Source organism: Pelodiscus sinensis, chromosome 10 (genome assembly GCF_052426305.1).
Source record: "Pelodiscus sinensis isolate ZL-2025 chromosome 10, ASM5242630v1, whole genome shotgun sequence".
Taxonomy (NCBI): Eukaryota; Metazoa; Chordata; order Testudines; family Trionychidae; genus Pelodiscus; species Pelodiscus sinensis.
In genome coordinates this window covers 53,011,393-53,026,809 of record NC_143061.1, presented here as the reverse complement: position 1 = coordinate 53,026,809, position 15,417 = coordinate 53,011,393, and the positions used below count along the sequence as shown (strand labels likewise).

The 15,417-nt window shown below is 57.0% G+C and overlaps 1 protein-coding gene across 4 annotated transcripts in view; it reads left to right on the top strand.

Annotated features, from left to right (window-relative positions):
- IGF2BP2 (insulin like growth factor 2 mRNA binding protein 2) overlaps positions 1-15,417 on the top strand; it is a 75,472-nt gene that overhangs the window by 23,715 nt on the left and 36,340 nt on the right. For 3 of the 4 annotated variants that reach the window (XM_089780902.1, XM_089780903.1, XM_075937340.2), the window contains exons 3-6: positions 10,930-10,978; positions 11,418-11,469; positions 12,428-12,491; positions 13,277-13,549. In XM_089780902.1, the coding sequence (XP_089637028.1) occupies positions 10,930-10,978; positions 11,418-11,469; positions 12,428-12,491; positions 13,277-13,549 (438 nt within the window). Of the gene's footprint in view, positions 1-10,929; positions 10,979-11,417; positions 11,470-12,425; positions 12,492-13,276; positions 13,550-15,417 lie in introns of those variants that run through there. The other variant, XM_089780904.1, reaches the window with a different exon arrangement.

Sequence of the window (15,417 nt, the reverse complement as noted above, 5' to 3'; positions counted from 1 at the left end):
CAGCGTGGACCCGCCTGAGCCAGGAGGAGGAGAAACTGATCCGTTCCGAGGCCTTTTTTCCAGGGAATCGCTCACCTGTGCGTCTCACCGGGATGTCCATGTGGAAGCTTCTCTTGCTGTGCTGGGCACTGATGGCCGTGCCCAGGGGCTTAGAGCTGCGATTAGCGAGGGGATGTGTCCCGGGGCCTCAGCCCAGAGCCTGAGGCCGTTACCAACATCTTCAACTCCTGCTTTCAGTGGAATTTCTTTGTCGGGCCTGATTTGCCAGGTAGACCAAGCAGCTCTGGCACTTTGCACGATCCTGGTGCCGGGAGAGGGGCGTGTTGCACACTTCCTGGGGCCGATTTGGGCCATCTTCCTGCAGGTGAAATACACTGATGACGAGGAGGGTGGTGATCAGCCTGTGGATCCTGCTGAGTGAGGTCTGGCCTACACGACCGCTTCTCTCACCGGCCCAGCGACTGGCTCTCGCGGAGGTACATGAGCCGCGTCGACGGAGAACGCTCTCCGGCCAACTTCAGGCATCTTCGTTAAGGCGTCACCATGGCGCCGTGGCAGTGTTTGAAGTGCGGATTTGCTCTGAGTGTTAAGAGTTCAAACCTGTCTCCTGCTCTCCCACCCCCCGGCATCAGAAGTGCTGGGAAGACACCGCTGTGCTGGCGGGCCCCACAGCTGGCTGCACAGAGGGCAGGGTGAGGCCGGAGGGCGCGGGGCTGTGAATACCCCCTCCGGGAAGGAGCCCGGTTCCGTACTTGACCGCTGGGGGCCGTATTTGCTGATCTCCCGGCTCGCCTCTTGGGCTGATACACCACAAAGCCCCGGATGCTCCTAGGGAAGTGGCCAGGCGTGAGGCATGACAGGGTGGGGCTTGCAGTAGGTTCCCCAGTCCCCCCAGTGGGTTCACCGGAGCCGCACGGATGCCCGGCGCACCTAGACTGCTCCCGGGAGCTTGGCCCACCGGTGCCCCCTTCCCTGCACTGAGACCATGGAGCATATGGCCGGATGCTGGTGATCCTCACGCCAACTGCCGGAGCCCACACACCGGGGCTCCTCTTCCCTCCCTGGAAAGAGGTGGAATTTCTGCATTCCTGCCGGGGCACTCGGTGTGTGGAAACAGGCCCCACTGGGCACGCTGCCGGGGCTTCGTCCCACTCTCCCTCCTTTTCCCGCGCCTTGCTCCCAGTCCAGCTCCCCTTGACCCCCGCTTGCGCTCTGCCCCTCACTGGTTCCTCTCGCCTGGCGTCCTTGCTGCGTCCCCCCGTCCGCCGGCAGCCTGGCTCCCGTTCCTCGTGCTCTTGGCGTTCAGAGGCAGGTTCTATTCTCCCTCTACCTGACTGCGCCCTCCAATGAAGGGTGACGGTGGATTTCTGTCCGGGGAGGTTAGCGCTGCCTCAGTGGCTGTCGCCTCCTGCGCTTTGAGATTGGAGCATCTCTCCTGCCGGGGCCGGGTCTGCTTGGACTCTGCTCTCCGAGGGGAACAGAACCAGAGGGGGTGTTGACCAGGGGGCTGGTTCTGACCCATAGGCTAGTTCCAGGCTACAGAGGGCTCTATCAGGCATCACCTCTGCCCCAGGCCATGCAGCCGCAGCTGCAGGCAGGGGCACTCGAGCTGGCTGTCCCTGGTTACCTGTGGTGGGGAGGCTGGCAGGGTGTTCTCTGAGGGCACCTCGTGGTCCAAGATACCCAGGTTTGGGGAGCTCCCGGGCACACTGCGGGGCCATCTGTTGGGGGAGGGGCACGTTCCCAGGCGGGACTTGGGACAAGGGCTTTTCTCGGGGTCGTTGTCCGCTGGCTGAGGTAATGGGAGGGCTGCTGTTTCTGCTCTTTGGCTGTGGGGGAAGAGGCCCCCGGCCACCCGCCTGGTGTGCCAAGGGGCCCTGGGCAGTGGGGGCTCCAATCAAAGGCCTGATGGAAGCCATGGAAACACTTGTTCTGGTTCAGAACAGCTGGGCCAGGCCCTTGGATGGGCTGCCTGTCGCCCCTTCTTTGCCCTGCCTCCCCTGGCTAACCCCGCCGGCACCCGGCCTTTTCAGGGGTGACCCTGTTCCCAAGGAGAGGGAAGGCCTGACCCCGAGTGCGGCCATCCCTCCATACCAGCTCAAACTGCTGCTCTGGGGCTCTGCCACTCTGGCTCCTTTTCCCCTCCCTGTGCTGCCGCCCCAAGGGCACGGGCGGTTCCTGTGGGCGATGCCAGCGCATTAAGAGCCCAGCTCATTGCTGTGACCCACATAAGACGGGCCACACTGGGTCAGACCAAAGGCCCATCCAGCCCAGGATCCTGCCTGCCAGCAGTGGCCAATACCAGATGCCCCAGAGGGAGGGAACACAACAGGTAATCCTCACACGATCCCTCCCCTGTCACCCATTTCCAGACAAACAGATGCTAGGGACACCATTCCTACCCATCCTGGCTAATAGCCATTGATGGACCTAACGTCCAAGAATCGATCTAGCTCTTTTTAACCTGGTTAAAGTCCTAGTCTTCACCATATCCTCTGGCAAGGAGTTCCACAGGTTGACTGTGTGCAGAATGAAGAAGAACTTCCTTTGGTTTGTTTTAAACCTGCTGCCTATTAATTTCATGTGGTGACCCCTAGTTCTTAGATTGTGGGAATAAGTAAATAACTTTTCCTTATTCACTTTTGCCATACCAGTCATGATTTTATAGACCTCTGTCATAGCCTCCTCCTCTTTCCTAAGAGGGGATAAGATGAAAAGTTCAAATCTTTTTAATCTCTCTTCACATGGGACCTGTTCCAAACTGCTAATCAGTTTTGTTGCCTTTTTCTGAACCTTTTCCAATGCCGATGTAGCTTTTTTGAGATGAGGTGACCACATCTGTACGCAGTATTCCAGATGTGGGCGTACCATGGCTTTATACAGAGGCAATAAGATATTCTCTGTCTTATTCTCTATCCCTTTTTAATGAATCCTAACATTCTATTTGGTTTTTTGCCTGCCGCTGCACACGGAGTGGGTGTTTTCAGAGAGCTATCCACAGTGACTCCAAGATCTCTCTTGAGTAGTTGTAGCTAAATTAGTCCCCATTATATTGTGTGTGTAGCTGGGGTTATTTTTTCCAATGTGCTTTACTTTACATCTATCCACATTAAATTGCATTTGCCATTTTGTTGTCTAATCACTTAGGGTACGTCTACACCACAGCACTAATTCGAACTAACTTAATTCGAACTAAGCTAATACGAACTAGGGCATCTAGACCTAAAAACTAGTTCGAATTAGCGTTTTGCTAATTCGAACTAGCATGTCCACATTGAGTGGACCCTGAACCGGGGTTAATGCTGGCCGGAAGCAGTGCCGGCAGGGCATCAGATTAGGACTTAGAGTGTGGAGCTGCTGTCTCAGGCTAGCCGAGGGCTGTGCTTAAAGGGACCCGACCTCCACCCCGGACAGACAGTTCTCAGGGGTTCCCTGCTCGCTTGTCTAACTCGATGAGGGACAGCAAAGCAGTCCTGCCTTGGAGTGCCCTGAATGTCCACACTTGGCACATCACAGCACTCGCCCATCAGCCCGGCTGCACTTTCCGCAGGCTGCCATCCGGGGGGGGGGGGGTCAATCGGGGGGCTGCAGGAGAGCTTCCACCCTGAGGAGCCCGCAGAGCCACCCCAGTCCTCCCCATCGGGGGCTCATGCCCCATTCCTCCCTCACCTCCTTCCACTTACCCTTCCCTAGCCCCCCTTCCTGATGTACAAAATAAAGGAGACGTGTGTTCAAAAATAGAAACTCTCTTTATTGAACTAAACTCGGGGAGACTGGGAAAAGGAGGTGGGAGAGGGGAAGAGAGAGGGTGGGAGAGGGGAGGGCAACTACAATGATGAGGGGTTGGGAACAGGTCCCATATGAAGAGAGGCTAAAGCGACTGGGACTTCTCAGCTTAGAAAAGAGAAGACTGAGTGGGGATATGATAGAGGTCTATGAAAGCATGAGTGATGTGGAGAGGGTGCATAAAGAAACGTTTTCATTAGTTCCTATACTAGAAGGACTAGAGGACACCAAATGAAATGAATGGGTAGCAGGCTTTAAACTAATAACAGAGGGTATGTCTACACTACAAAGTTAATTCAAACTAACGGACGTTAGTTCGAATTAACTTTGATAGGCGCTACACTAGCGCTCCGCTAGTTCGAACTTAATTCGAACTAGCGGAGCGCTTAGTTCGAACTAGGTAAACCTCATTCCACGAGGACTAAGCCTAGTTCGAACTTACTAGTTCGAATTAAGGGGTGTGTAGCCCCTTAAATCGAACTAGTGGGAGGCTAGCCCTCCCCAGCTTTCCCTGGTGGCCACTCTGGCCAACACCAGGGAAACTCCTATGCCCCCCTCCCGGCCCCGGACCCCTTAAAGGGGCTCGGGCTGGCTACAATGCCCGTGCCAGGTGCAAGCCTGCCAGCACCCAGCTTGCAGACCCTGCACCTGGCACGGCTCAAGCCAGCCACCCGATGCCCCCCAGCCCTCTGCCTCTTCCCGGGACCAGGCTGGCGGCTCCCAGGAGCTTGCTCGGGACCGCAAGAGGCGGGCACCCGCCTGGTCTAGTGCAGACATCGTGGACCTCGTGCATGACCTCCTCACTAGGCACAGGAAAGTGGCCGTCTAGGGCAGGAGAGCTGCCAGCCTGGCCACCCAGGAACAGGTGTGCATGAAAATCAAGGTGGTCCACTGAGACCCCCGACCCTGAGCTTAGAATGGCTGTACTGGGTCAGACCAAAGGTCCATCTAGCCCGGTAGCCCGTCTGCCGACAGCAGCCAACCCTAGACACCCTGGAGGGGATGGACCGAAGACAGTGACCAAGCCATTTGTCTCGTGCCATCCCTCTCCAGCCTTCCACAAACTTTGGGCAGGGACACCACTCCTACCCCCTGGCTAATAGCACTCCATGGACCCAACCTCCATGACTTGATCTCACTTCCCTTTAAACTCTGTTCTAGTTCTAGCCTTCACTGCCTCCTGCAGCAAGGAGTTCCACAGGTTGACTATTTGCTTTGTGAAGAAGAACTTTCTGGGTATGTCTACACTACAGCGCTAATTCGAACTAACTTACTTCGAATTAGTTAATTCGAACTAAGCTAATTCGAACTAACGCATCCAGACTAAAAAACTAGTTCGAATTAGCGTTTTGCTAATTTGAACTAGCATGTCCACATTGAGCGGACCCTGAACCGGGGTTAAGAATGGCCGGAAGTAGTGCTGGCAGGGCATCAGATGAGGACTTAGAGCGTGGAGCTGCTGCCTCAGGCTAGCCGAGGGCTGTGCTTAAAGGGTCCCGACCCCCACCCCAGACAGACAGTTCTCAGGGCTTCCCTGCTTGCAAAGCAGTCCTGGCTTGGAGTGCCCCGAGTGCCCACACTGGGCACATCACAGCACTCGGCCATCAGACCGGCTGCACTTGCCGCAGGCTGCCATCTGGGGAGAGGGGGCAATTGGGGGGCTGCAGGAGAGCTTCCACCCCCAGAAGCCTGCAGAGCCAGCCCAGTCCTCCCCATCAGGGGCTCGTACCCCATTCCTCCCTCACCTCCTTCCACTTACCCTTCCCTAGCCCCCCTTCCTGATGTACAAAATAAAGGAGACGTGTGTTCAAAAGTAGAAACTCTCTTTATTGAACTAAACTCGGGGAGACTGGGAAAAGGAGGTGGGAGAGGGGAAGAGAGAGGGTGGGAGAGGGAAGGGCAACTAAAATGATCAGAGGTTTGGAACAGGTCCCATATGAAGAGAGGCTAAAGCGACTGGGACTTCTCAGTTTAGAAAAGAGGAGACTGAGGGGGGATATGATAGAGGTCTATGAAAGCATGAGTGATGTGGAGAGGGTACATAAAGAAAAGTTTTCATTAGTTCCCATACTAGCAGGACTAGAGGACACCAAAGGAAATGAATGGGTAGCAGGCTTCAAACTAGTAACAGAAAGTTGTTCTTCACAAAGCAAATAGTCAACCTGTGGAACTCCTTGCTGCAGGAGGCTGTGAAGGCTAGAACTAGAACAGAGTTTAAAGAGAAATGAGATCAAGTCATGGAGGTTGGGTCTATGGAGTGCTATTAGCCAGGGGGTAGAAATGGTGTCCCTGGCCTCTGTTTGTGGAAGGCTGGAGATGGATGGCATGAGACAAATGGCTTGGTCATTGTCTTCGGTCCATCCCCTCCAGGGTACCTAGGGTAGGCCGCTGTCGGCAGACAGGCTACTGGGCTAGATGGACCTTTGGTCTGACCCAGTACTGCCATTCTAAGCTCAGGGTCGGGGGGTCTCACTGGACCACCTTGATTTTCATGCACACCTGCTCCTGGGTGGCCAGGCTGGCAGCTCTCCTGCCCTAGATGGCCACTTTCCTGTGCCTAGTGCGGAGGTCGTGGATGAGGTTCATGATCTCTGCACTAGACCAGGCGGGCGCCCGCCTCTTGCGGACCTGGGCAGGCTCCCGGGAGCTGCCAGTCTGGTCCCGGGAAGAGGTGGAGGGCTGGGTGGCAGTGGGTGGCTGGCTCGAGCCGTACCAGGTGCAGGGTCTGCTGGATGGGTGCTGGCAGGCTTGCATCTGGCACGGGCACCGTAGCCATCCTGTGCCCCTTTAAGGGCTCCCGGGCCGGGAGGGGGGCAGAAGAGTTTCCCTGGTGGTGCCCAGAGTGGCCACCAGGGCAAGCTGGGGAGGGCTAGCCTCCCACTAGTTCGAATTAAGTGGCTACACTGCCCTTAATTCGAACTAGGCATTCGTCCTCGTAGAATGAGGTTTAACTAGTTCGAATTAAGCGTTCCGCTAGTTCGAATTAAGTTCGAACTAGCGGTTTGCATGTGTAGCGCCTATCAAAGTTAATTCGAACTAACGTCTGTTAGTTCGAATTAACTTTGGAGTGTAGACATACCCTTAGTTCGGTGAGATCTTTTTGAATCTTTTCAGTCTGCTTTGGTCTTAACTATCTTGAGCAGTTTGGTATTGTCTGCAAATTTTGCCACCTCACCGTTTACCCCTTTCTCTAGATCAGTGGTCCCCAACCTTTTGGGGCTGCCGCATGCCCGGGGCAGGGACCCCAATAGTTACCTCTCTCCTCTCAGAAAACTAACCATTTATTCCTACCCTTTGTTTCCTGTCTTTTAACCAGTTACCAGTCCATGAAAGGACCTTCCCTCTTAGCCCATGACAACTTACTTTACTCAAGAGCCTTTGGTGAGGGACCTTGTAAAAAGGCTTTCTGGAAATCTAAGTACGCTATATCCACTGGATCCCTCTTGTCCACATGTTTGTTGGCCCCCTCAAAGAACACTAGCAGATTAGTAAGGAATGATTTCCCTTTACAGAAATGATGTTGACTTTCTTCCAACAAATTATGTTCATCTACCGTATTTTCCGGCGTATAAGACGACTTTTTATGCTAAAAAACATCCCCCAAAAATCGGGGGGTCATCTTATACGCTGGGTATACAGGCAGTCCCCGACTTGCAGGTACGAACGGGGCTTTCTCGCCCCGGAGGACACAGACTGCGGGACCTCACGGTCCTGCCACCCGTGTACTCCGGGGCGAGAAAAGCTGCTCCGCGTCTCCCTGGTCTGCAGACCAGGAAGACGCGGAGCAAAGCCGCGGAGGGGCTCCGGCAGCGGGGCAGCCCAGACGCGCCTGGGCTGCCCCACTGCCCGAGCCCCTCCGTGGCTTTGCAAAGCCTCGGGGGAAGCCGGCAGCGGGGCATCCCAGGCGCGCCAGAGCAAAAGCCTCAGAAGCGCGGCACCCCACCGCCTCTTCGGCTTTGCTCCCGGTGCCCCTGGTCTGCTGGGGACCGTCTCCAGCAGACCAGGGACACCGGGAGCAAAGCCGGGGAGGCGGAGGGGCGCTGGGGCGCTGCCGGTTGGCCTCTTAAGGGGGGGTAGTCTTATACGGCGAGTATAAGACGAAAACCTATCTTTTAACTAGAAAATTAGGGGGTCGTCTTATACGCCCAGTCGCCTTATACGCCGGAAAATACGGTAGGTGTCTGACAATTTTATTTACTATAGTTTAAACTCATTTGCCCAGTACTGACATTAGACTTACCGGTCTGTAAATGCCAGGATCACCTCTAGAGTCCTTTTTAAATATTGGCATCATATTAGCCAGCTTCCTGTCATTCGTTATGGACAGGAGCAGCCCTAGACGAGCTGCTGGCAACTGGCTCCCTAGGAGAACTGCATAATCGGCACGCGATTGGTGCCCCCGCCTCCAAAGCCCTCAACGGCCGTTTTTCTTGGTGCCCTAGACGACCGCCTAGGTCGCCTGTATTGACAGGCCGCCACTGCGTACGGAAGCTGATTTAAAGGATAGGTTACAAGCCACAGTTAATAGTTCTGCAATTTCCCATTTGAGTTCTTTCAGAAGTCTTGGGTGAATGCCATCTGGTCCCGGTGACTTGTTACTGTCAGTTTATCAATTTGTTCCAAAACATCCTTTAACGCCACCTCAACCTGGGACAGTTCCTGAGATTTGTCACCTAAAAAGAATGGCTCAGCTTTGGGAATCCCCCCAATATCCTCAGCTGTGAAGACTGAAGCAAAGAATTCATTTAGCTTCTCTGCAATGACTTGATCATCTTTGAGTGCCCCTTTAGCATCTCGATCGTCCAAGGGCCCCTCTGGTTGTTTAGCTGCCTTCCTGCTTCTGATGTACTTAAAAAAGCTGTGCTATTACTCTTTGGCTAGGTCTACACTATAGCCTCTTGCTAAAAAACATATGCAAATGAGGCAAAGCATGGAATATCGCCGTACCTCATTTGCATAATTAATTAGGCTCCGTTTTTGAGCAAGAGGCCTTTGCTCAAGAGCTGTTCTTCCGCATTTTTTTCGGGAAGAATGGCTCTTGCGCAAGAGGGGGTTTTTGTGCAAAAAGGAGCCTAATTAATTATGCAAATAAGGTGCGGTAATATTCCACACTTCACCTCATTTGCATATTTTTTGCACAAAACGGGGGCAGTATAGACATAGCCTTTCAGTTTTTGGCTAGCTGTTCTTCAACCTCCTTTTTGAAGGAGGCTTTTCTTATAATATTTTTACACTTAATTTTACAAAGTTTATGCTCCTTTCTATTTTCCTCACTAGGATTTGACTTCCACTTTTTAAAAATGTCTTTGTCTCTGTGTCTGTTTCTTTTACTTGGTTGTTAAGCTACGGAGATTTTACTTTTGTAACTGTACCTTTTAATGGCTGTTTAACTAACCTCGTTTTTATGTAGTTCCCCTTTCTGAAATTAAATGCTGCCTTGTTGGGCTGCTGAGGTGTTTTTCCCACCACGGGGCCATTAAATTGTATGACGTTATGGTCGCTATTTCCAAGCGGTCCAGTTATATTTACCTCTTGGACCAGATCTGGCGCTCCATTTAGGACTAACTCAAGAATTGCCTCTTCCCTTGTGGGTTCCAGAAGCAGTCATTTAAGGTATCAAGAAATTTGATCTCCTCATCCCATCCTGAGGTGATGTGTGCCCAATTAATATGGGGGATAGTGGAAGTCCCCCACTATTATTGAGGTTTTTATTTTGATAGCCTCTCCTCTCCCTTAACATTTCATAGTTATTATGAGTGAGGTAGTCGATAATATATCCCTACTGCTATATTCTTATTACTGAGGCATGGAATTACTATCCATAGAGAGTCTATGGAACATTTTGGCTCATTTAAGATTTTTACTTCATTTGATTCTACATTTTCTTTCACATATAGTGCCATTCCCCCACCAGCACAACCTGTTCTGTCCTTCCGGTATATTTTGTACCCTGGTATGACTGTGTCCTGTTGATTGTCCTCATTCCACCGAGTTTCCGTGATACCTATTGTATCAAGATCCTCCTTTAACACGAGGTACTCTAGTTCACCCATCTTATTCAGACTTCTAGCTCTCAGGATGACTCCTTTGCTGCTGGCAGAGTGTGCTGAGAGTGTGTGTGATAGCAGAGCTGGGGATGCTTGCGAGTGACCTAGGCAGATCTGGTGGGCTGTTGCTGCTGCGGGGCCGAGTTGGCTTGGGGTAATTCTTAGTCAAATAAACCACTGGTTCTGTAAGCAGTGACCTGCCAAGGCGGCGGTGCCAGGAAATAGGGTTGCCAGGTGTCCGGTATTTTCGCCTTCTATCCGGCATGGGGGTGGGCGCAGGGCTGGGACTTGGCTCTGTGTTGGTTGTGAGATGAGTCTGGCAGAGTCGACCTGGGCTGGGGAGTTCGCGAGCGGGACTGGACTCCGGCTCTGAGCAGCTGGCTCTGTCCTCGGTGGTGCTGAGCTCTGCCAGGCGGTCGCAGGGCTCGGGGACCCTCCTATCCCCTCCCCCCCCCCGCCCCCCCCCTGCTGCGCTGCCTGTGGCATTAGGCTGAGCCTGTCTGAGACTGTCCCGGTGAATGGTGCAGGGTTATGGCTGCAGGACCCTGAGGGGGGGCGGTTACAGCTGCAAGGCCTGGGGGAGGGGTTGGGGTATGGGTGCAGGACCCTGGGTGGAGGGGTTACGGCTGCAAGGCCTGGGGGGAGGGGTTGGGGTATGGCTGCAGGACCCTGGGGGGGGGGGGTTACGGCTGCAAGGCCTGGGGGGATGCAGCTGCCTGGGCCTACAGGCGGAGGGTCTGCCTGTGCTGGGGCTCCCTGCATTACTCCCGTGTGGCCAGAGCAGGCAGCGTCTCTCCCGCCGTCGCTGGGGCTCTGGCGACCAGGCAGGTGTCTCTGCTCCGGAGCTAGGGCCACTTGGCTCCGCCGGGCATTCTGGCCTGTTCTAGAGGCATCTGAGCGAGCAGGGCGGGCTGAGCCCCGTGGCCCGAGGGCGGCGGGCGGGGCGGGCTGAGCCCCGTGGCCCGTGGCCGGCGGGTGGGGCGGGCTGAGCCCCGTGGCCGGCAGGTGGGGCGTGGGGTGATCCCTCCCCCCGGTGCACGCTGGCCCGTTGGCTGGGCAGTGGTGTGGGCGCTAAGAGGTGCGACTTTCCTTACAGGAGCAGGAAGATTCAGATCCGGAACATCCCCCCTCACCTACAGTGGGAGGTAAGTAGAGTCCCACGCCCCCGGCCTGGCCTGCAAGTGAACCCTCCGGGTCCGCCCCTGCCCTCCCTGTCCCCGCGAGGGGAGGGGGCGCAAGGTGCTGGGGGCCGGAGCGGAGAGCTGGCCTGGACTCTCTGGCAAAGGGAAGTTGCCCCTTGGGGACAGAGTCCTGGGCAGCCTTTGTGGAGGACGCTGGTTCTGTGCCCGAGGTGCCTGGCTAGCGCATGGGTTGCAGTCAGGGGCTCCCCTCGCCTGAAGGCGGCTCTGACCCCCACGGGCCCAGGAGAGGAGCTGCCACCTGCCCTTCCTGCTTGGCCCCCGGGGGGGAGCAGCCTGGGCTTGTTGCTGGGCCCACCTTGCAGCGGACGTGGTGGGCTAGGTCTCACCCTGGGAGTCCTTCCCGGCTGGCTCACCCTGCATGGCTTGGTGCTTTCTCTTGCAGGTGCTAGATGGCCTGTTAGCTCAATATGGGACTGTAGAGAATGTGGAACAAGGTAAGACTCGGCCCCTCCCCTGGAAAGCGCTGTGCTCAGTCCCAGCCCCGCCGGTCTCTTGAGACCAGGGCGCCCTGTTCGGCCTGCTCATTGGGGGGCCTAATCCATGGGCCCCCCCGTGCAGAGCAGAGCCCCCTGGCCCGCAGCCGTTTGGCTCGGGAGCTGGGCAGGCTGGCCGGGAAGTGGCTTTTGGCCCCCAGGGCAGCTGTGGGAGTCAGCCTGGGAGCGTAACCCACCCTGGCGCACCCTGGCACATTGCCCCGCCCCCCAGGGGGCGCCGAGGGCTCTGCTCCCTGAGCCGGCAAGCACGGGTGTGAGCCTGGCTGAACAGGTGTTGCCGTGGTGCCGGCCAGCAGGGGGCGCTGTAACCTCGTGACGGTGACACTGCCTGGCTGTGGCCTGGCGCCGTTCTCCTGACCCGTTAGCCCCTGCCGTAGTCCTGGGAGGGAGGCTGAGGAGGAGAAACTGAGGCACGGGTTGCCCGAAATCCCCAGCCTGGCCTCCCGGCTTGCCAGCCATTGCAGGGTGCAGCTCCCAGGAGGCTGCCCCTGTGTAGGGGAAACAGAGGGGTTTCCCTCAGCAACCAGCATGTCCCGGCTGGAGGGTGAAGCTGGCTAGGCATCCGCAGAGGGCAGTTAAAACTGGCTGAGCAGGCCCAGAGGAGATGAGCCTGGAGGTCTCATCTCGGGCGTCAGTTCCCCTCTTTCCACGGCCCGACCTGCCCCGGCTGCGTGGCAGGACGGGCCCAGTCAGCAACAGGGGGAAGGGGGCCCATACCAGCTACCCCATAGAGGTGCCTGTGGGTCACGGCTAGCCAGATCCACCGGCAGAAAGGCAGCCCGGTGTGCGCTGTCGCGATCATGGGCCCCCCCCTCCCCCCAACAGCCGGCAGCCTTTGTGACGGGCCCCCGGAGAAGGCGCCGCAGGCTAATGCCGGTGTCTCGTGTTTTCCCCTTAGTCAACACAGACACAGAAACGGCCGTTGTCAACGTCACGTACGCGGCAAAAGAAGAAGCAAAAGTGTAAGTGGCGCTGGTCCCGTTTCGCCCTCCCCCTCGGGGGCGCTGCCCTTCCTCTCCGGAAAACGGGCTGAAATTTAGCCTCCTTTCCCCCACCGGTTCCTCGTCCCTCGCCAGGCCCCCGGGGTCGTCCTCTGCCCCCGTCATTCGTATGCTCGGTATCCTCCTGCCTGTGGGTCGCCGATGAAGCTGTCGGCCGAGCCCCGAGTCCGTCCCCGTCTCCTGGCTCGCGGCCGCTGGTGCCGCCCCTCGCGTGGGCTCAGCCAGGAGGTTCAGCATCCTCCGTGGGTGAAACCTGGCCCCTCCAAAAGCCAGGACAGAAGTCCCACTGAATTCTGCAGGGACAGCACCTTGCCACGGGGCTTTGACTGGCTCCATTTTAAAGGGAGGCTCATCTGCCCGGCGGTGTTCCAGGGGCCCAGGGCGCAGCTTGGTCTGGGGGGGGTGCACCCTAGGGGGGTACGGGGCTGAGGGGCAGGGCACAGAGCTGGTGCAGGGGGCGCACCCCAGCAGGGCACTGAGCCCTGCCAAGCGGCCGTGGGTTACGCTCACACCTTTGGACGGGTTGGGCCTGTCTGAGGCGTTTGGATGTCTCTGAGCAGCTGCCGGAGGGGCGAAGGCCAGGGCCTGCGGAGACGTGGGGTCTCTGCTCTAGGGTACCCATACGCTGGCCTCTGACAGGGGCAGGCCCACAGAGACAGAGACGGCCTCCTGCCCTCCGCCAGCTCGGAGGCTCCCTGCCGGGTCCGGGCTCGCGCCGCGCGAGTGACTTCCCCTCTGCCTTTCAGAGCAATTGAGAAGCTCAGCGGCCACCAGTTTGAGAACTATTCCTTCAAGATTTCCTACATCCCGGATGAAGAGGTGAGCTCCCCTCCGCCCCCTCAGCGGTCCCGCCGGGGGGGCCGTGCCTCCAGGGAGCAGGGCTCCTCCCCGGGGGGCTCCTCACAGTCCAAACAGCTCGATTTCCCACTGCGGATCCTGGTCCCCACGCAGTTTGTTGGTGCGATCATAGGAAAGGAGGGCTTGACCATAAAGAACCTCACTAAGCAAACCCAGTCCAAGTAAGTACCGCGAACGGTTGTGTTTCCTTCCCCAGGACCCCGTGCGTGGCCGGTGGCTGCCGGTCAGCGCGGGGGCAATAGAGCGCGCTCGCCGGCGGGCCAGGAACGGGCCGGCCCGTCGCAGGAGGGGACAGCGGATGGTAGCGGACGGGGCCGTGAGGGGGCGCACAATGTCGCTTTCCTGGCCAGGGCGCCATGACAACACCCTGGCCAGAGCGCGCCACCCTGGCAGCCAGCGGCTAACCCCTCCTCCCCCGGCTTGAACTAACATGGCGTCTGGTCCCACGATCACCTCCTGGCTGGGGTCGCAGGCCCCAAACCATTCCCGCTGGCCCGCGAGAAGGGGCGTCTCTTCTCGGGACGACCGGTACCAGCGAGGGGCTCTCCGTGCCCAAAGGGCCCTAGATAGGCCGGCGTCGGCTCACTCCCGCCACGCAGGGCTCTGGCAAGGAACCCGCCGATCAGGAAGTCGATCCGAGTGGCGCGAAGGTGCTTGCAGGGCACGTTCTGAGCTCCCTGGCGTGAGCCATGGAGGCTTTGGAGGAGAGCTGTGTGTCGGGGTACGGTGCCTGGAAACGGGCGAGCTGCTAGTCCAGTGCGGCTCCCAGGTGGTGTCAGACTCGAACCCTGCGCCCCCTCCCCATCTTGTGTTTAAGGAACCTGCCGCTTGGGAGGTTTCCCAGATCTGCCTCCCTGAGGCTGAACGTGTGTGTAACCTTCTGATTTTCTTCACAGTTTTTCCTCTCCGGTTTGTTATTGCCCAAAGCTATTTGTGTTAAGCCCAAAGCGCATCCGCCAGCATCGGCCGCCTGACCCCGCACACGAAGACCTAGCAGGACACAAGAATTATCATCCCAGAACTGATCCACAATCCATTTAGTTCCTCTAGGTGTCCTGCTGCTGACAGCGGGGTCAGGAAAACGTGCAAAACCCTGATAAGATACCTACTTGGGCCCCCAAAAAAGTCTTGACCCCAGCCGGTGAAGCATGCTGAGGACTGGTAACCTCTGTAGCTTCAGCCTGGCTGGTATAAGAGAAGATGCTGCTCCCAGAGCCAACCTGGTACTCAGCATTAATGCGATATACAATGATCTGGTTAACCTGTGGCACTCAGTGCTGCAGGGTGACAGTAAATTATTGATCTCATGCTCTAGAAAAGACTCAGGCCTGTTCGGAAGGAGACTAGCGTCCTAGGTGTCAGAGAGTAACCAAATGCCTCATAGCAGCCCCATCGCAAATTGACCCTGGGTAGGAGGAGAGGGAGCGTGGCGCTTTCCACAGGCTGCCCTCCGAGCAGGACTCTGCCGTGGTCGCAGCACTCCTAGCTACCGTTCTCAACAACTACGGCCGTGCCCGAGTGGGCAGCACGAGGACCACCCCAGAGTCCATAGGCTGGCCCTCACAGCGGGGCCAATGTGGGGTTGGGAGGCAGGAGAAATGCACCTGGCACCTGGCTAGCAGCCCAGATGCTTCCAGGGCCTCCCCCCTGCACTCCCTGGTACACCTCCCTCTGCCCCAAAATGCAGGCTGTGTCCGGAAGCCGCCGTCCGGCCTGCTGGTGGGAGCAGATTTCCAGCCGGGCTCTGAGCGGACAAGAGATGCACATATGGCTGAGGTGGTAGGGGGATACAAGGTCTCCTTCGAAAGCATCCAGGACAGGCTGCCGTTGGAGAAAGCCAGCTGTGCTAACTGGCCTCTGGGCTGCACCTGTCATATCAGTCGGCCGTGGTAAGGTGTAAGCCCGGCTGTCTGCAAGAGTACCGATACGGACTGGAAACTACAGGCCGAGTCCCGCTCCTGGTGTAATTCCTCCCCCGTGCAACGTTGCCGCTGTAATATATAAGATACTTCCTATCACAGCGTGCAAT